Source organism: Haliotis rufescens, unplaced genomic scaffold (genome assembly GCF_023055435.1).
Source record: "Haliotis rufescens isolate VD_foot unplaced genomic scaffold, xgHalRufe1.0.p SCAF_23, whole genome shotgun sequence".
Classification (NCBI taxonomy): domain Eukaryota; kingdom Metazoa; phylum Mollusca; class Gastropoda; order Lepetellida; family Haliotidae; genus Haliotis; species Haliotis rufescens.
Genome location: NW_025963924.1, coordinates 919,518 through 941,830, shown reverse-complemented (window position 1 = coordinate 941,830; position 22,313 = coordinate 919,518). Strand labels below are relative to the sequence as shown.

At 39.7% G+C, this 22,313-nt stretch overlaps 1 protein-coding gene across 3 annotated transcripts in view; it reads left to right on the top strand.

The window, feature by feature from the left end:
• The first annotated feature begins 12 nt into the window (after positions 1-12).
• The window catches only part of LOC124140134 (gelsolin-like protein 2), a 40,001-nt gene continuing 17,700 nt past the window's right edge, over positions 13-22,313 (top strand). Inside the window, exons 1-5 of one of the 3 annotated variants that reach the window (XM_046507526.2) lie at positions 13-141; positions 17,128-17,185; positions 17,879-17,959; positions 19,693-19,766; positions 20,947-21,021. In XM_046507526.2, the coding sequence (XP_046363482.2) occupies positions 17,176-17,185; positions 17,879-17,959; positions 19,693-19,766; positions 20,947-21,021 (240 nt within the window). In that variant the 5' untranslated portion in view covers positions 13-141; positions 17,128-17,175. Of the gene's footprint in view, positions 142-11,100; positions 11,125-17,008; positions 17,033-17,127; positions 17,186-17,878; positions 17,960-19,692; positions 19,767-20,946; positions 21,022-22,313 lie in introns of those variants that run through there. The other 2 variants (XM_046507529.2, XM_046507527.2) reach the window with 2 other exon arrangements.

Here is a 22,313-nt window from a genome sequence, read left to right as displayed (position 1 = left end):
CGTAACCTCTGACCCCGACCTCTCATCGCTACCTTATATGGCAGCACCGGGGTCAAGTGGAGAATCCGGAAGCTAACGCATGAAGCGAGGTTAAAGCGAGCCGACGCCTACTTCACTCCACGTTCTGTCGCCAGCACGCAGGTAAGGCTAGTTTCTAGATGATACTTGTCATTATTTTATCAAACCCGTGCGATACCCCCTAGCGCATGAAACACGTGAGTATTAGTCTGAATCAGTCGTAGCGACCACGCCCATTCCGAAACAAATTCGTGCTATGGTTCTTTGATAGTTTTCTCAAATTGTCTTGCTCAGTCAAGCGTGCCCCATATTTTACAAAGAAGAATTGTCGTTCAAACGGCTCTTACTTATGATATCACAGTTTAAGACTTGTTTTAATTAATCCAGAAGAGATATATATCCCTTGTTCTTCGAAGGCATCGGTTTTAACTGGGTGCATTCAATTTGGTGGACTTTTCGCCTGTGTCTTGGTTTAGGGCCTAGATCATCTCGACCTGTCTAGCCGATGTCTGAGACTGAAGAGTTTAAATGTCTGCTAAATGTTTATTTTGAAGTTAGGTTCATCATCAACATTATTCCATGTTGAGATATCTTAATTACAACTGCCAGAATACTGCTGTGATGTACCAGAATGTCGATATCATGTGCTATGAACAGCGCACTTTTCCTATAAACATGGTATAAAAAAAGTAACGGTATCAAGTTTCAGTATTTTCAGACATCAATTCCAGAAGGCTTTCAAACCTTACTTGAGAAATGTTTTCAAAATAGATCTTACAAACTGTATACGTGGTATTGTGTGTTAAACATCTGTTCATATAATCATGATCATAAAATGTAGTTATATATGTTTAATGAATGACAAAGAACAATTTAAGATTCCAAACTAGCCTGTAGACAGAGCAGACAAAAGGAATGTAAACAGTTTGACAGATGGGACAACAGCCTTTTGCAATTTTCCTTTACATTTTAAGATTGAGGAAGGAAAATGGAGGTATTTTGAAATATAGTTGCCTCAACTTCCTTAGTCATGAGTGTATGAGGGGTGAATGGTGGGGTTGCATATTTTTGTTAGTATTTGATATGCCCCGCATTAGAACATGCTTGCTGTAAAAGGCAACTATGCTTGTCGTAAGAGGCGACTAACAGGATTGGGTAGTCAGGCTCACTGACTTTGATGATGCAAGTTATTGTATCCCAATTGTGTGGATCAATGCTCATGATATCAATCACTGGATGGTCTGGTCCAGACTCGATTATTTACAGAACATCGTCATATATCAATTGCTGTTTGTGCATGTTGTGGCGATAAACAAAAAAAGACAAAAAACAAAAATTTGATATGCATTTCAAAATACAACTTGTAAGACTACCGGTAATCATTGTAATACTTGGGGACACAGCTTCTTCTTCTTCTTCTCCCCCAACCCCCCTCACACCCACACACCCTCACACCCTCACACCCACACACCCACCATGGGCCGGTTCGGTCACACAAGTCCAGTGAGGCAGAGCTGGAGAGCAGAGCTTTGTATAAAAAACATAACTCATTTGATGATGTTTTACATTTTAAAAAAAGAAGAAAAACATTTTTTTTTGCACAAATTATTTGCATTCCTCTGTCATGTTGTATGTTAAGTGCTTCCTCCATAAGTTGTGTCCTGGCGTAAGTCACCATGACTTGATACTTATCTGGTGGATGTTGGTGTGTCACCAATGCCCCCTGTGTGCCCCATGGGTCATAGTAACATCATATCCCCCAACAAGGAGTGTGGCTGTTGAGTCAGCCTCAAGAATTCCACTACATTCTTGTGAATAAGCAACGTGAAGAGGGCTGTCATCACTGGCCATGAGGAAGGCTGTTGTAGCAGGACTTATGATGGAGGGTTGGTAGATAAAGGGGACACTTTTGTGTGTTTCCGATGGAATGACATGAGCCAAAAGTACCAACAGAAAATAATAAAATTATTTTGTCTTTATTTATTTATAATAATTAGTGGTGGGAGGATACACCAATGCATGAGTGGATCGTGATTTTTTTACTTTTCAGTACAATTATTGATAACAGCATAGATGGTGTATCGTCACAGCCCAAATGATATTTATGTTTATCTTCATATATTTGACAGGTTCCAGATTGCTATTGCCAGATATTTTTACGTATGGAACAATTTGACCAGTCATCGTAGGGACTTCCCCTGACTTTTAACGAGTCTTTTAAGTATGGCATTTATGATATGTGTATCCATTCTCTTGCAACTAAATTTCGTTTCAAGGCGTCAATAGCGGTAATCTGACCATGGTTGCTGTAAATAACGGTGAGTTGTGCCATCTACCAATCACTTCACACACGATTTTACCAAAATTAATGTAAACATTATTGAATGAGATTTGTTTGTTTTACAGATAAGATTAGTCCAATTACATGGACAGCCAATTGTCAGTGACACTTGACACTGAGTGGGATTTCTCAGTTTGCTATACACATCATTAATTAGTGGTATTTGGGCTTGTCGGGGGATCAGATATCAGTTCGCTATATCCGCTAGTTCGCTGTAGAGAGTTTGTTATGTATGTAAATTTTATATGATAATATATAGAAGATAAATCAGGGATTTTTTAACAGTTTGTTGTATCCGTTTGTTCGCTCTATCCGTGTTCTTCTGTAAATAATAAAAGGTAAAATATATCTTCGTTTTCAACGTTAATATTGACATACACATCAGTGTGTTTACATTTACTTGACTGACACACTTTAAGTGTCAACACCTGATAAGATATGTTGCCTTAAGTTGATCATGGTTCAGTGACTTTGTGTTTCCCTTGTACATATCAGTAAAATTCAGTACATGTTCTGTTGAATGTTTTCAGTTTTCATGTTCAAAATAGCTTTCTGATTCGATAACTCTTTCATGCTGGTGTGTGGGTATATTGTAAGTCTCTTCAAATGAAAGTTTGACACAGTTAATTGCTCACAAGTTCACAACACACTGACAATCATTTGACTCGGCAGGTATCTAACCATTGAGGTCCCCTGGACCCCCACTTTTGTAAGTCAAGGTAAAGTGGAAGATATTGTATGTATGTAGACGTCCATTCCACATGCTTCTTCAATGAGAGATCTATGTAGTAGGTTGGATCAAAATATCTTTTTGTCAGATTAAAGTTGTCTGAGTAGGCACATGATGAGTCATCGAGTCTACTGCTTGTAAGCCAATGAATAACCTGGAATCTCAAGATTGAATTATTATCTTACAGCAGTAAAAATATGTTTAAGATCTGCATGTAGGCTGACAATCATGTTAAGATGCTGACAATCATGTAAGAGGCTGACAATCATGTTAAGACGCTGACAATCATGTTAAGAGGCTGACAATCATGTAAGAGGCTGACAATCATGTTAAGAGGCTGACAATCATGTTAAGATGCTGACAATCATGTTAAGACGCTGACAATCATGTAAGAGGCTGACAATCATGTTAAGACGCTGACAATCATGTTAAGATGCTGACAATCATGTTAAGATGCTGACAATCATGTAAGAGGCTGACAATCATGTTAAGACGCTGACAATCATGTTAAGAGGCTGACAATCATGTTAAGAGGCTGACAATCATGTAAGAGGCTGACAATCATGTTAAGAGGCTGACAATCATGTAAGAGGCTGACAATCATGTAAGACGCTGACAATCATGTAAGAGGCTGACAATCATATTAAGACGCTGACAATCATGTTAAGACGCTGACAATCATGTTAAGAGGAAAGAATCACAAAAAAACGTATCTCAGTAGTATTTAGCTGTTGTGAATTATTGACATTTTTTGAAATTATCAAGATTTAATGACATGAGATGTAGGTCTATGCCTTGGTTAAGTGGTGTGTTTTTATCTCAAGACAGCTCAGTAGGTTCTTGACATACTTAGTAACGCATCTGCCAAATGAACAGTTTGATATTGATAGGTATTATGTTACCATGGCAACATGGCAGAATGACAGCTCTGCTGGCTAATATGAGATCATACATTCTTTGATGTTGATCTGACGATTTTGCTGAGATAGTTGTGTCTGTGTTATCTTTGACAAACAAATGCATACTTTGATGTTGTTTCAGTTTAAATAAAGATAATTTTCTTGCTAAAAGTATATATATATATGACATATATATATAATCTTGCAACTGGTAGTGTTAACACAAGCAGCAGTAGTACCGTATAACACAAGTAGTAGTATAACACATAGATAGTAGTAGTAGCTTAACACAAGCAGTAATAGCATAGCACAAGTAGTAGTAACATTACACAAGCAGTGATAGCATAACACAAGTAGCAGTTAAGCATAACACAAGTAGCAGTTAAGCATAACACAAGCAGTAGTAGCAGCAATAGAACTTTAGATACTTTGATGTTTATGGACCGACTCCGTAGTTTAGTGGTAGAGCGTCTGTCCGGAGAGCGGAAGGTATTGGGTTCAATCCCCGGCCATGTCATACCAAAATACGTTAAAAGATGGTACTTGTTGTTACCCTGTCTGGCGCTCGGCATTAAGGGGATAAAACAAGAACTGGTCGGCTTGGAGTTGGTATACTGTGTCTGAGTGGGGTATTCATGTTAAACTGCGGCATGGTATCTCAGTGAGCTAGCACTATAAATCGGCATCAGCCCGGGCTAAGTACAAGCAGCCACACACACACACACACGTGCGTGCACGTCGCTATATAAGTGCAATATTATTGAAAGCGACGTTAAACATGATTTCGCCTCACCTTGATGTGTATGCTTTGACCTGAAAATGAGAAATTCTCGTAGACAAGGAGCATTCTGTGGCTGTCATCTTGCATGTTGTATGTGCAGCAGATAAAGTATTTCACAGCTGTGATTACTTTACAATCACAGTACTGTATCAAGAATGTTACTCTTTTAACAATTACAATTAATAAAGAACTCAATTACAATAAATTCTATAAGTGCATGTGTAGAATAGGTCTTCAGCAACCCATGATTGCCGTAAAAGGCGACTATGCTTGTCGTAAGACTGATCATGAGGCGACTAACGGGTTTGGGTGGTCAGGCTCGCTGACTTGGTTGATGCATGTCATCAATCCCAATTCCGTGGATGGAGGCTCACGTTGTCCATCACTGGATTGTCTGGTCCAGACTCGATTATTTACATACCACCGTCATATGGCTGGAATATTTCTGAGTGCGGCGTTAAACAACAAACAAACAAACTAACAAAATGATAAGTGCATGCAGAAGAATATCATATTTCAAAGACAAGGCCAAGGGAATATGTTTACTCATGCAAGTGTATCATATGTGAATTCCTTCCATACTTGTATCAAGTAACCGGAGTTCACGTAACCCTGACAAACACTGCTACATGAAGCAAGGGGTAACTGGCAATTAGGAACAGTTCCTGGTTAATGAGGTAGCTCAACTCAGGGGTTCTGGCTGTGAGGGAAATTGCACTCCGTTGACTGTTGAGTCTTGCCTATGTAAGCATCATGCTTCAAGGATATAGACTTGATTTGAGGATTTTACCATCAACCACTTGCTCTTTAACCTGGAAACAAATAATTAGTTGTGTTCCTATCAATAAGACTTAGTTCCTGTCAGTTATTTCATGTTTTTCATGTTTCGTACTTTGCACAACACAAAAATGTGTGAGGCTGCAATGTTTCAGAGAGTTTTACTGTAAAAGTTTGTTTTATTATTTGAACATGAGAAAATCTTTGGCCAAAGTTGATTTTCTTATTTACTAGTCTCTGCTCACCCGGGTAGGTCGGGTAGGTACAAAATGTCCTATTGGGAACTGTTTTGCTGAAGCCCTGGCAAAAACTATTAGATAAACATTTAAAACAATCTAGTCATATACACACAGAAGTTGGCGGAAGCTTTATCTTTACTCAAACATACGGAAGTCAGAAAGAATGTGTGCATAGTCAATACAAAAAGCAAATATAAACAACTTGTGGTGTAACCATGGAATTTGATTATTGTCATAAACAATAAATCACATGATTGATCACAGGACTGGGTAGTCCTGTGGGTATCTGAGTATACTCGGGTCCTGAGACAACATACCCAACCCAACCCCAGTACATTATCACTATACAAACATGGTCAAATACTCATCTTGGATCACAGACTTGCTCATAATTAAAATTTCTCTTGAAATTTGTAAAATTGACTTTTGGCATAGATTTTAACTTTACTGATGTATAATTTGATCATGTGAGAGGTGGAAACTGTTGTCGTCATATCTTGTTTCTTCATTACGTTGACGTATGTAGTACCGGTAATGATTAACAGGTTGTGAGAAAGTCTACGAGTCTGGTGGTATTGGTAAACAAGCTATGGATGACGCTGCCAGAATGGGGAATGTTAGAGCAATACCATGTGTACTGAGAAAGGCCATTCTGCTGGAAGAACCGATTCCATCCTCCTTGTGTATGGAACCCTGCAACATGTTGCCCTAACAACTGGGTCATGGCCTCAAGCATGTTTGGGACAAGTCAGTTGTTTTCTTAGAGTGTCTTTGAGTTTTGTTCACGACAAATTATGGGTGGTCATTCATGCCAGAAAAAGTAAACTGGTTTTACCTGCATCACTTTGAGCTGTTGACCAAATTTAGCTGATAATCTGTGACTGAAATGCTGTTGAGAATTACACTCTTTCAGTGACTCACAATTATATAAAATTGTGATCCAGTGATTAGCATCATGAGCTTTGATCTATGCAATTGGGATTATCAAACCTCCATGATTGTTGACATTTGATTGGTGTTGATAAAAATACCATCTGGGTGTGAGGGTAAATCCCTTACACCCCTCCATGAAGAAAACAGGTTGCACGTGGATTTCTGAGTGGAAGAATAAATCTCTTATTCCCCGCTTCGACACAAAGAGTTGCATGCTGTTTCCCGGTCAATGAAAGTCATGTGACACAGCACAAGTTCACCTCAGCTCAATCGACCTGTTTTCCATCAATTTTCAATTTGTTTTCATTCAACGGCAGATTGAAACATGTTGATAACTTCGTTGTAGTTGAGTATCACTTAGGGTACATGTGGTTTTCCTCACTAAACCATGTATACCCCAGGGGATACTGCTACAACTTATATTATGATGACATGATTCAACCAAGTCAAGCGAGCCTGACCATCCGATCCCGACAAGCATGGATTGCTGAAAACCAATTCTAACCCTGGGTGGGTTTGGTTAAGTGAACTAGTTGCATGTAATATGGTATGTTTAGCCATTTTAGGCACTAAATGTGACTGTTGATCTGAAAAGCAAATTGAAGATGTATGAGTGATTTGGTATCGTGAAATAATTGTTGTCAATAAATACATGTACATTCTGTGGTTGTGAGGTGGCGTCTCACAGTGTTCAGACCAATAGTAGGATATTAGTCATGTTTTATCACTGTTCACTACTCCCTCGCCCACTTGATTAATCTGATTCAGATATTTTGTTGACAACACTGGTTATCTGTCGCAGCGTCGAGACATAGTGTTAAATAGGCACTCTGTTCATAGTGACTGTCAACTAGACATTGTGTTAAAGAGGGACTCTGTTCATAGTGGCTGTTAGCTAGACATTGTGTTAAGGAGGGATTCTGTTCATAGTGACCGTTAGCTAGACATTGTGTTAAAGAGGAACTCTGTTCATAGTGGCCGTCAGCTAGACATTGTGTTAAAGAGGGACTCTGTTCATAGTGGCTGTCAACTAGACATTGTGTTAAAGAGGAACTCTGTTTATGTTGACTGTTAGCTAGACATTGCGTTAAAGAGGAACTCTGTTCATAGTGGCTGTCAACTAGACATTGTGTTAAAGAGGGACTCTGTTTATGGTGGTCGTTAGCTAGACATTGTGTTAAAGAGGAGCTCTGTTCATAGTGGCTGTCAACTAGACATTGTGTTAAAGAGGAACTCTGTTTATGTTGACTGTTAGCTAGACATTGTGTTAAAGAGGAACTCTGTTCATAGTGGCTGTCAACTAGACATTGTGTTAAAGAGGGACTCTGTTTATGTTGACTGTTAGCTAGACATTGTTGTAAGTGTAATTAGGGCCATTAGTAATTGCTTGATTAACTGGCTGACAAATGAAGTGTTTTTAATGAATGTCATAGAAATTTACAGGTACTGCCCTTTGGCCCAATCAGAGTTCCCCTTTAACATCACAGAACTGTCATTTGTCAAGGCGGGTGTTTTTGAGTGGTGAAGTGGTTCAGGTGATTGTGGTGAAAATTTTGACTTAACTTTTGTGCCAGGTGCCTCTTAACCTTTGTGCCATCTTTTACATCAGGCACGAACTGTAGAAGTACAATTTCAACGCATAGGGATGTGAAGTTAAAATGAAGTCATCAATATTGCACATGGTGTTATATGAAATCAATATTGATGGTGATTGTGTCAGCTGAGTATGTTCCTCTGGTCTGTTTTATCCCAGGCTTAGAGCTACAGCAGAGATCTACCAGTGTTAAGAGCATTGTAGTTACTGCATCTAGTATTAAGAGCATTCTAGTTACTGCATCTAGTGTTAAGAGCATTCTAGTTATTGCATCTAGTGTTAAGAGTATTCTAGTTACTGCATCTAATATTGAAACCATTATAGTTATTGCATCTAGTATTAAGAGTATTCTAGTTACTACATACGCTAGTATTAAGAGCCTTCTAGTTACTACATTTTCTGCTTGAATTGTTTGATAGGCATTACTTAGAAGTTGACGGATGACAAAGTAGACAAAGTATTCAACCAATATGTAGTTAGTTCTTACAGTGTGAACTGGGTGGCATTTGTAGGTCATGTGATGCATGTCTTCCAGCCATTGGGGCTAAATTGATGATGACCTTTGATTGATATATGTAGGGCAACATACTGATGTCTGAATATTATGCAGTGTTAATCATCAAGTCTATCAGTTGTCGAAATGACATTTTATGAAATATGTGTACAAATATTTTTTCAAGTTGATAAGTAAAATATCAGCTTGACACAGTGAGTCATATCACATTCACAACAGGTGTTGCACTACCTGGACGCCATGTGGAATAGTGCATGATGGGTTAAGTGAGGCATGATGGGAGATGTTCTGCTTGTGAATATATTTATCACAGGACAAAATGCATGGATTTAAATTGCCAGCCTTGAAAAATAGAACCAATTTATCTTTCTGAATAGATAATGTTGCTTCGTATTCTGGCTCAAGAAATGTTTCAAAACGTTTTATTGTTTGGGGAAGAAACTCATTGATGCAGGTTAACTGGATATTTGAAAGTAACAATACACATTTGTGCATGCTCAGTTAATGATAGAATGCCTTGTAGAATGAATAGATAAGGTCACGGGCTTCAGATACGACTACAGTGCTGGTCTTTAACAGAACTGATGATAAACAGACATATTTTTTAACAGTAAGTACTGTACTGTACTGCTTGTTCGTAGAAATTGACAAGTACTGGTATAATAGTACACCACCATCATTCAAGGACCTTGTGTTGTACAATCGGATTTGGGTGCCAAAGTAAGGTAAACATAAACGAAACGAAAGAATTCAAGTGTGTTATTATTAGCCAATCACAATGCAGGATTTGGAGGAAATCCATTTAGTGCTACCCGAAAACACATATTCCCGTGCATGTTATGTGGAAGGTAATGTCCGCTATGGTAAACAGTTTGAGAATAAATTGACAAAGTATGGTAACAACTAATCATGAGAGCTTATTGTATTGTTTGATATTGTTGTAATTTGCGATGCGTCTGTATGTGACTAGTTTTCAGCCATACAATACGCCTATATTGCAAACTGATTTGGCATTATTATTCTGTGTAAAGAAACTTATCACAGTATTAACGTAGTGTTAAAGAAGAAAGTTGTTCGTTTCATCATTGTAACCATGGTAACTGGATACAGTTAAAGTGACATATGCTTCTAAAAATGTTAAGGACTAATTCTTTCATATAACTATAGTTTATTATATGTCATGAGTATTATATGTCATTGCATTTCTAGTCAACATTTTAATAATTCTTTTTTTCATATTGACTAATTTTATAAACTGATCTGAAAATCTTACTGTAAAACTCTTATCTGTGCATGCTCAGTTAATCTTTGTATGACTTCTAAAATCATTAGGTTACACAGACTTTTGCATAAAATTTGCAATTATAGCCTCTTCTGTCATTGAAGGTCTTAAACAACAGTTCTGATTTTAGGGGCATTAACCATTGTACGCTGTCACTATAATATAACTCTGTTTTATGTTCAAGAAATATTAAATAATAGAAATATGACCTTAAAAGAAATGTGTGTATAGTTCTGATCACTTTGCCATGCTGATCATGACTTTATGACTTTATGATCAAGCAATGTTCACACTGCATTAAATAACCAAATAAAGGGGACAGCAATAATTGTTTGTTTATCAACCAAGGAAGTGGTTTTGTATTACTGTATTCGACGTAATAAGCGCCCCGCTCCAATAAGGGCCCACAGCGATATTTGCTAATATATTGGCTAGTGAACAATCCCAATTAGCATCCTTTCCGATTGATCAATTTACGCAAGACTTATTCATTCGAGTATGATACACACTCGTGTGTTATATGCACCCATTTATGGGCTTTTAAATCCTGGCAAAATATATTTGTTGTATATAAACATTTCAGGCTGTCAGCATAAACCACGAAATTTACAATCTTTCCAGTGTTTTTTTTTTCACTTAAGATAATATTCTAATAAGAGCCCCCTATTTCTAATTTTGACAGCGCCCTGGATGCTTATTACGTCGAATACGGTATGTCTAAGTGTTACATCATGAATAGCGTAACCTTGTCAAATATACAGACCCACCTACTGTACAAAGCACATACAATACTGATTATTGATGAGAAGATTATTGAATGTAGTTCTGGAGACTGCATGTTCGGTATACTTTGCGGTGTTGTTATGGGACACGCCCTTCACAGAGTGACCAGTGTTATGCCGCATGTATACTGCTGTTGAGATGTTTACACTGTAGTTATTACATGGGGAGTATGTACAGGTAATATCGGCACCGCTAACATTTGAATCTTATCTCTTCTATTGCAAGAAAGGAAGGTGAGAGTTTTTGTGTTCACTCTCTTATTCTTTTTTTCATTAGGTATTGTAAATACCTTTTTGAATGCTTTACGATTATTTGCTTTCCAACAATATATTTTAGATTAACGTGCACAATCTTCCAGAGGCAAGGGAGTATAAACTTGGCAGTAATTTTGGAGTTAATTTTCCCTGGACTAACGAGTCTATGCTTAGCCCAATCAATCGCGTAATGAAATGAACATCCGGTTCATAAAGAACATAGTGACTGCCATACAGGATTTGCAGAGCATGTGTGCGTCAACTGGGCAGCAACACATATTTGCCAAATATATTCATGTTTCTAATAAAGGTGCTCAAGTGATTTGATGCACTTTACAAGGTTAGACCAGTTTTATGCTGAAAAAGATCTTGATTATCGATCAGAACACCTTGCCTGGGCGCTGCCATTTTGTTAGATGCAATGCAAGTGATAAGAGAGGTGGAACCTGATTGGTCAATAGGAGTATCATAGACATGATATAAGTTGTAATAACTACTGGTGCCGCTACCATCAAGCCACAAAACTCCAGCCTAGTTCGGTAAGGGTTGAAACTGGACTTTTACAGTCAGGTAATTCCCTTGCCTAGGGAAGATGAACTACCAATGAACACACATGGAGGTTGATATTATAAATGTACTGTGTGATCAAAACACTGGTCAGAAATATGGACTAGTTAGCTATCCATCATAGTTCTTAGGGATTCAGGGTTAGAATAGGTTCCCAGCAACATCTTCTGGTTGTAAGGGGGAGGTCGGGTAGCCTAGTGGTTAAAGCATTGGCTTGTCACGCCGAAGACCTGGGTTTGATTCCCGACATGGGTACAATGTGTGAAGCCAATTTCTGGAGTCCCTCCGCTGTGATATTGCTGGATTATTGCTAAAAGCGATGTAAAACCATACTCACTCACTCACTCTTGTTGTAAGAGGTGACCAAACAGATTGTGATTATAATCGTACCACTATGGTGTCGGTCACTGCTCACAATATCGACCACTGGATTGTCTGTTGTCTGTGGATTGTCTGTTTTGGGTATTCATGTTTAACTGCGGCAAACAAACAAACAAACAAACAAACAAACAGGTAGGTGTCTACCACTTAAAACTGTTCAAAGAACTGTCAAACCCAAATCATTCACTCACTCATCTTAAGCAGAGAGATTTTGAATAACTATAAAATAAACTGTATTCAAATTACTTACTAACACAGTATGAACCCTGCAAACAGAGTGCATAAGGAACAATTTATTTTATGTGTTACCCATTTTCAACATTGTCCTGACATCAGTGCTCTTTAAGAGTTTTCCTGGCTCCCAGTGTAGTGTAGGTGCCCCAGCCAACTGGAGGTCAAGGATGCAGGAAGATTGTTCAGCAAACAACCCAGCTGTTGTGACTAAGGTTTGGCACACCTAACAAACATTCACATTATAAGCTTTAAAAATTTGAAAGGTGATCCAGTTTGAATTTTGATAAAACCAATGAAGGATGTGTAATGCAGAAAATAAAAAACCCTCAAATACATGAGTTATTTCCCACTTCACTTGTTTCCAGCCAATGAGGCCTCTGACTAAGATAGATTTCGTTTTGGAGGATATGGCCAGTGGCCAAATTAGTTTCATTAGATTTTTCTACAGTGAAAAATGTAGATGGAGTTAATCATATGTAAAGGATAAAACGTGACTGAGGTTTTGGTAGACAGAGTAAAACAAGGGGGAAGCAGGGACCGAGCCAGCTCTGCTGCCTGAAGGTTTTACTACAAAAAACAACAAAAAATCAGGCTCATAGTTTTTTGTGTAAAAATATCTGGTTTCTGTGCTAAAAAGTATCTATTCTTGATATAAAGTCCCAGGCCTTCCTCAGAATATCAAATGGTCATTCCCTTGTGTCTGTTATAACAACACACTGACCACTATTCTGGGTATGCAACGGTACCCTGTGGATAATCCAGTCTGGACCAGACAAACCAGTGATCGATATGAGTCACTTTCCATGTACTCAAGGCACATTGTCATACAATCAGCCAAGTCGCCAGGCCTGACAGTCACCTCTATAAGTATAATGTTGTATACGTCTACCACATGTTGGTGTAGCACGTAGCGATTTCTTGTCAAGGCCTTCCGGGTACCCACAGGACTACCGGACTATGGTTAGTGACATGATATATTGTTTAATGACAATAATAACATTAGAAAGAAGTTTATTTGAGTGAAAATATTATCCGTTGTGCAATAACCTTTCCTAAATCCTGCCTGGGCCTCAGGTATACTGTTAAAGTGATCAGAAAAACGTTTAAGACGCGCATTCAGAATAGAGGAGAATAACTTCCGAAAAATATCCATCAAAGTTATGCCTCTATAATTGTTAACACAGTCAAAGCTTCCTTGTTTATGGAGTGGTACAATAACACTCTTAGCCCATTTGGATGGAAAATTACCCGTTGACAAAATATTATTATACATAACTAACAAATATGGAAATAAAACAATACTGCAACATTTGATCATCTCAGCCTTAATACCATCTGGTCCCACAGCCTTACCCTGCTTCAGATCTCTTATGGATTCGATCTCTTCCTGTGTAATATCACCATTAAGAATATTATTTACATCATCATCAGTACAGAAATCACAATTGTTCATTATGATTATTTATAACATCATCTACTTGCTCAATAATATCCGAGTCCACAAGTATCACAGTAATCAAACCAATCTTCTTGGCAAATCTTGTTGGAAACAGGACTACAACATGTCTTCTTTGTCAATGCACTTATCTTTTTCCAGAATGTTTTACTATCTCCACTACTGTCTACAAGTTCATGAACACAAGTCTCTTCGTATTCTAATCTTTTCTTCCTGCATAAATCGTACCATTTTTCTCCAGATTTACGTTTCGATTTTCTAGCTCTAGAAAGTAATCCGCATGAAATAGAACCATTATGTACAGCATTGGTCAAAGCTTCAACAGCTAAATCAACATTCAAAGACAATAAATGCATCAACTCCTCCATGTGAAGTGCAGACAATGACTCAGAAACATTATGTTTAAAGGCATCACATTTCATTTCTCCATGTATATCTAGGGATATTATTTACATGCATTTCATTAACATTACCGACCTGTCTATCACATCCATGTAGGGTAAGTATGATAGGAAAGTTATCTGATTCACAGCGAGTATGTATGCTAAAGTTGGAAATGTTGTCAAATAAACAAGTTGAGCATAGTACATAATCAACCAAACTAGCGCCACTCTCCTTAAAACAAGTAAATGATCCTTCCTTATCCCCAGCAAATCGTCCATTTACGATATGGACAGAAAACGTACAACAAAAGTCTACTAGATCCCTCCCGTATTCATTACACACATCATCTCTGGTACTGCGGTGCACGTCAAATACGTCCGATAATACTCCATGTCTTCTAAACATGTAATAAATCTGTTGTTGTCGTAGATAATAAAATCTTTCAAATTACCACACCGTGCATTATAGTCACCAGGAAGAATAATTTCGCAGTCTGGATGTTCATATAACACAGCAGGCAAGCTTTTATCTAAGTACTCTATATCCTTATGGATTCTATTGTCTGTTATTACTGAAGTATTTTCAGGATGGATATATACAAAACAAATAAGTAAATTACGTGTGAGATTAAATATAACATTGCATGTTAGTGTTAGTTGTGGAGTGAGAACACTAATTTTACACTACAAGTCACTAATGTTCACATATCTTTCTGATTATGCACGCATTCCTTCTGACTTTTATGTGTTTGAGTAAAGATTTAACTTCAACATCAGTGTAAGTATAAATCAAATCATTTTATGCAAGTATCTGAATAGTTTTGGCCAGGGCAATCCCAACAATTCCCAATCTTGAGACCTACAGTGGGTACCCAGGTAGGGTCAGTCAATGGGGATCTGGTACCCAGGTAGTAAACTTATACTCGTCCCCGCCCTAGAAATCAGTACTGATCCCTCACAGCTGACTATTTGGACATTTTTGTCATGAACTTGACAAAGTTTTCCTTTTGATGCCCACGATTATGAAATCCATAAGTAACTGCCTCACGGCGAACTGTTGTGTCATGGTATGTCTTGGATAGACTGACCCCTCAGGGAAAATTACTCACCACATGTTCAAACCTTTCTGAACCGTAGAATATGGGTCTTCAAAAGAAAAGCTGTCATGTTAATTCATGAACTGCATGAAAATCAGGTAAAGCAACCCATGCTTTTTCGTAAGAGGCGACTGACAAGATCAGGTGGTCAGACTCGCTGACTTGGTAAGTGCATGTCATCGCATCATCGTATCAGATGGGTGCTCATGCTCATGATGCCAATCACTGGATTGTCTGGTCCAGACTTGATTCTTTACAGATCGCTCTCATATGGCTAGAATATTGCTGAATTTAGGGTTAAACAACAAACAAACAAACAAACTAAGCAATATTCTTTTCATTCATTTTGTGAAATTCATGGTTGTGAGTTCTGATGTATTTTGGGGGTGAAAAGAGTCAGGTGTCTACAATTCCAACATCTAAGGATGCATCACTGATGTGCAATTTTTGGATCTTCAAGGAACACTTCCTTGTGGCCTCTGTTCCCTGCCAGTTGTTGGTATTGTTATGATCATATCTTCCTGATGCAAAGGGTGGCTTGAAGTGGAGTTCACACTTGGGGTGCAGTGCAAAGCACCAATCGCTTGCAAGCGTGCAACAGTGCGCTAAACTTTCAGCCGTTTGCAAGCGAAACAATTGCTGGCTGAGGTCGCTTTATTCTCAAACCAAAATGGCGGCTGATTTTGACCAAGGAATTCTTGACTGGATAAACGGGGAAATGAACAAAGGCAGCTAACACCCCATCATCCTCAGTCTGCTCCACGTCTTCAAAGTAGTTATATTTTTCATCAGTTCGTCAACGAGCCTCTTCTATGACGTTCTTCATTAAGGCAAGGCAGCCAACCGGTAGTTACGACGCCATTTTGGAGGTGCGCAAGAGCTTCGAACTGTTGCAGACCCCGAGATGAGCGATTAATTTGCTTACTCTAAGCGATTCGTCGCTTGCAAGGCCCCCCCCCCCCCCAGGTACTTATTGGCAGACATCTGAACACTACAGGTTACTGCAATACATGGGACTTGATAAGTCAGTGAAGCACAATAGAGCCTAAATATGTGGTGTGCTTACTAAACGTGGGAATATTTTGTTTTAATGTTGATATGTTTTTGAAATATTTGATATATTTCTATTTCCTTCACTTATTCTCTCAGGGGCACAGGTGGCCCAGTTGCCTAAGGCGCTGCGATTTGCTGTGCAGAGTTGCGTCCCTTCGGCACGCCAGAAACCTATGATTGTGGGTTCGAATCCCGATTCACCCTGATTATGATTCTAGGTTTGTCAGGACCATACCCGTGCTTATGGGTTTCACCGAAGTGGTAAACATCGGAGACCTGCATCACTTCGGGCTTTCCTCCCACATGAAGCTCCCACACGCCGTGATATAAATGGTATACTGTTAAAAGTGGCGTTAATCCCAACTCACTCGCTCGCTCGCTCACTCACTCACTCACTCACTCACTCACTCACTCACTCACTCACATGTTCAGAAATCCCTGTTTTCATAATAGCTAGCTAAATGAAGAGTTTTGCACTCTGGCGACACACATCAAGGTGTGAGCAATGATGGGATTCTGTACTGTCTGTGTCGTCTGTGTGAAATGTGTAGCCCGGGGCTTGTTCCTCAATGACAGTTTGCTTAGTGATTCATTCACCAGCCCACATCCACCATCAACGTCATGTGACCTCACTCAGACAGAGGGGGCGTGGTCACTTCATCGTAATGAGGTCAGGTGTATCACTACACCTCTGGCTCTACTTGACGGAGTACCCTGTGAGTCCTAAACGTGGAACTGCTCTTGTTTGACCATTGATTTCGTTGTTGACTGTGTAGAGTAAATGTTTGATTGACTTGTCTCTCTGTTCCAGCTCTCTTGTTAACTGTTTTGAGCGAAGTCTTTCATCCCCGACACAACCATGCCTAAAGGTAAACTCTCATTCATAGTGTGTAGTTCTCTATGACCTTCATCATGTTGATCATGTAATTATGGAGATTGATAATATTGAGATTGTATGCGTAGTGTAAATTTCACGTCCCACACCTGTTTCATTAAGCATCATTTTAGCACTTTGAATTAGCTGTAACTTTGTGACATTATATTGAGATATTGTGTGGTCCTGTTTCTTGATGAAATTTCCAGATTTGATATCTCCATAATATTATAAGGACTAGGAAGCGATAAAACATGAAAATATACTAATTATTGATATCATGTTTGAAGTTTTGAATTATTTTCATTTTAAGCCTTTTTATTTTGAGATGGCAGTAGACCTAGTTGATGTAAGGGAATTGTTATATTTATTTCTCATGATGTTTGTTTGTTGTTTAATGCCACATTCAGCAATATTCTAGCTATATGAAGGTGGACTGTAAATAATTGACCAGACAATTCAGTGATTGACATCATTAGCATCGATCTATGCAATTGGTATACGATGACATGCATCAATCAAGTCAGTGAGCAATCGACAAGCATAGTCGCCTTTTACGGCATTAGCATGGGTTGCTGAAGACCTATTCTAACCCGGATCATGATGGGCATTATTTTTCATGTACAAGAAGTAAAACACTGGTCCAATGTAATTGTGCCTCAGTATGTGCAAACATGTTATTTTGCAGGATTAGTGAAAGCCAAGAAATATGACTGGAAAGATTCCAACATGGCCCTCTTTGGCTCCGACACGGAAAAGCAGGTCAAAAGTAAGTCTGACTAAACATGTACTGTCATATGTTGTTAATCCAGTCATTCTGGTTGCAAGTTTGTCCACATAAACTTGTTTTTCATTTACGAGGGAGGCATGGTTGGTCATTACAAGTTTTGTTGAGGGTTCTCATATCAAAATTTTATTTTTTTTCACCATAAAAACTTCTTATGTAATTCTATTACAAATGTAGTTTGCTAAAAGTAATGTGAACTAGTTTTTGCCCTGAAACTCTCCACAAGCAGCAATAGTAGCCAGGGCCTGGAGAGTCCTCCAGTTGGTTTTCCCTTCAATTACCCACAATAGTCATTTTGTATCGAAAAGTAGTGAACTAAAGGCACCAGTAGTTAGTTTGGGACTGGAATGATCGTTGTATCATAGTTTTTCGGACATCGTAGTTTTTTGCAGCCATGTTTATCGCAGTTACTCGCACTGTAACAGGGTTGCAGCATCACACAGATGTTGTAAATACTCACATGATTACTTGTATTTAAGAAAAAAGGTTTTTATAAAGGAATGGGGTGTTTTACAGTTTCCATGTGATTAGAGAGAAAAGTATGAATGTTTCTTAAGCGTCTGAAAACCCATAACACGGGGATAATGAAATGTCAAGATATTCTTCAACGTGGACTTCTACAGTGCTTGTAAAGGGTTATCGGTGCCGGACTCTATAAGAGTGTAACAATACGAAGGATTCAGATAAATTAGTGACCAGTAAGTGTGGATAATAAAGCAGTGCATCACATAGCTACAATTTCACAGGTAAAAAAAAGAAGTATTTTCAACATAAGCTTATATTTAAATGTATTGGATTATTTCTTTAATTACTGTTTAGACCTGGACAATTAAGTTTTGCATGAATTGTCCCATGTTTGCTATGTTATTACCTTTTCTTATCTTGAATAGTTGTGCACACTGGTATTTGAGCATAACCACTGTCAACTAAATGCCTCCAAAACTGGAGCATTTGCTGTCCAATGTACACCATTTTGAAAAAGCTCTCAAAGGGAGGTTACTCTTATGAAATTGGGGGGCTCTCCTTAATTTGATGTCATAGTTAAGGCAGTTACGATAGTTACGGGCTTTACGACTGAATCCATACATCTAGGCCATCTATTGGTTACGGGCTTTACGACTGAATCCATACATCTAGGCCATCTATTGGTAATTCCAGAATGTTCCTGTGATCCGTTTTCAATTTTAATTAAAATAATTATGAGAAATTTGAAAAATATGTTTCAAAGCATAGTCACCAGTTTGAAACTTGTACCGTAAAGCACGAGAAAGCTGCCTTCTGATTGGCAAATGTCCACTTCTTGTCAGTCATTCCATTGGTTGGTCAAAATTCACTGAAGGTCGTTCTGACATGACTCATTACACAAAAGTTTACACAAAGTTTTTTCACAAATGTGGTGCAAATTAAGTAAATATGTGTCATGCCATGACCCAAGTATCGAGATATTATGGACATGTGAGGTCGGCCCATCGTGATACCCTCATGAAACACTACAGCATGAATGCATTTGAGATGGAACATGTAGCAGTTTACCCCAAATTCAGTAGCCACGAGTATCTAGACACCCCGCAAGATACTACATCCTAAATGCAGTTGAAATCCGAAGTTTGAAATTTGAAGAAGTTCTCCTCTAGCTTGGCCTTTCTCCAGCTTGTATTGCATTTAGATAAGACTTGCTTAGTGAGAGTTTTGTCAGGATCTATTTCATATTCCAGAGGAGTCGGCAGAGACAGAACCAGCATGGCAGGGAGCGGGGCAAGAGCCAGGCCTGAAGATCTGGAGGATCGAGGTGGGTAGGACACACTCAGGGTTCATTTGGGGGGTCGAAGTGGGTAGGATACAATCAGGTGTCACTAGGGGGACACACTCACGGTTCACTTGGGGGATCGAGGGGGGTAGGACACACTCAGGGTTCATTTGGGGGGTCGAAGTGGGTAGGATACAATCAGGTGTCACTAGGGGGACACACTCAGGGTTCACTAGGGGTGTTGAGGGAGGTAGGACACACTCAGGTGTCACTAGGGGTGTTGAGGGGGGTAGGACACACTCAGGGTTCACTTGGGGGGTCGAGGGGGGTAGGACACACTCAGGGTTCACTTGGGGGGTCGAGGGGGGTAGGACACACTCAGGGTTCACTTGGGGGGGTCGAGGTGGATAGGACACACTCAAGTGTCACTAGGGGTGTTGAGGGGGGTAGGACACAATCAGGTTTCACAAGGGGTGTTGAGGGGGGTAGGGCACAATCAGGTGTCACTAGGGTTGTTGAGGGGGGTAGGACACAATCAGGTTTCACAAGGGGTGTTGAGGGGGGTAGGGCACAATCAGGTGTCACAAGGGGTGTTGAGGGGGGTAGGGCACAATCAGGTGTCACAAGGGGTGTTGAGGGGGGTAGGGCACAATCAGGTGTCACTAGGGTTGTTGAGGGGGGTAGGACACAATCAGGTGTCACTAGGGTTGTTGAGGGGGGTAGGGCACAATCAGGTGTCACAAGGGGTGTTGAGGGGGGTAGGGCACAATCAGGTGTCACTAGGGTTGTTGAGGGGGGTAGCTAGGACACAATCAGGTGTCACAAGGAGGGAGGTTGATGCGGGTAGTACACAATCAGGGTTCACTGAGGGGAGGGGATGACTAATGCAGTAGTATTATGATAGTTATTATGGTCATTGTGAGACCTTTGCAATAATATATTGCAAGTGTATTCAGAACATCTGTACCTTGCAACAATGCAGATTCCTAAGCTATATTCGACATAATGTCAAGTAATTTTCTAAGAACAGTAGATTGCTATGGAACTTGTTGGAGATTGAAGGGCAGTAGTTTGTATTATGATTAGATGTAAGCATGTGCAAATGTACAGACTAAATATTATTGTTGCATTATCATGATTTAGGATTTGTGTGGTAAAGGTTTGATTACATAGTTTGTCGTACATTGTTTGTAATAATTTGCCCCATGTTTTATGTCCCCAGCAATTTGAAGTCAAAGACTGGGACCAAAAAAACTATGGCAGCTTCTACAATGGTGATTCCTACATCGTCCTCAATGTGAGTAGCTAGGTGTCATCGAAACTCAGGGGCCACTGTCATCTATAGGTGCATCATCCTCAGTGTGAGTAGCTAGGTGTCATCCAAACTCAGGGGCCACTGTCATCTATAGGTGCATCATCCTCAGTGTGAGTAGCTAGGTGTCATCCAAACTCAGGGGCCACTGTCATCTATAGGTGCATCATCCTCAGTGTGAGTAGCTAGGTGTCATCGAAACTCAGGGGCCACTGTCATCTATAGGTGCATCATCCTCAGTGTGAGTAGCTAGGTGTCATCGAAACTCAGGGGCCACTGTCATCTATAGGTGCGTCATCCTCAATGTGAGTAGCTAGGTGTCATCCAAACCCAGGGGCCCCTGTCATCTATAGGTGCATCATCCTCAATGTGAGTAGCTAGGTGTCATCCAAACTCAGGGGCCACTGTCATCTATAGGTGCATCATCCTCAGTGTGAGTAGCTAGGTGTCATCCAAACTCAGGGGCCACTGTCATCTATAGGTGCATCATCCTCAATGTGAGTAGCTAGGTGTCATCCAAACTCAGGGGCCACTGTCATCTATAGGTGCATCATCCTCAATGTGAGTAGCTAGGTGTCATCCAAACTCAGAAGCCACTAGCTGTCATCTATAGGTGCGTTATCCTCATTGTGAGTAGCTAGGTGTCATTGAAACTCAGAAGCCACTAGCTGTCATCTATAGGTGCGTCATCCTCATTGTGAGTAGCTAGGTGTCATCCAAACTCAGAAGCCACTAGCTGTCATCTATAGGTGCGTCATCCTCATTGTGAGTAGCTAGGTGTCATCGAAACTCAGAAGCCACTAGCTGTCATCTATAGGTGCGTCATCCTCATTGTGAGTAGCTAGGTGTCATCGAAACTCAGAAGTCACTGTCATCTATAGGTGCATCATCCTCAATGTGAGTAGCTAGGTGTCATCCAAACTCAGAAGCCACTAGCTGTCATCTATAGGTGCGTCATCCTCATTGTGAGTAGCTAGGTGTCATTGAAACTCAGAAGCCACTAGCTGTCATCTATAGGTGCGTCATCCTCATTGTGAGTAGCTAGGTGTCATCGAAACTCAGAAGCCACTAGCTGTCATCTATAGGTGCGTCATCCTCATTGTGAGTAGCTAGGTGTCATCGAAACTCAGAAGCCACTAGCTGTCATCTATAGGTGCGTCATCCTCATTGTGAGTAGCTAGGTGTCATCGAAACTCAGAAGCCACTAGCTGTCATCTATAGGTGCGTCATCCTCATTGTGAGTAGCTAGGTGTCATCGAAACTCAGAAGCCACTAGC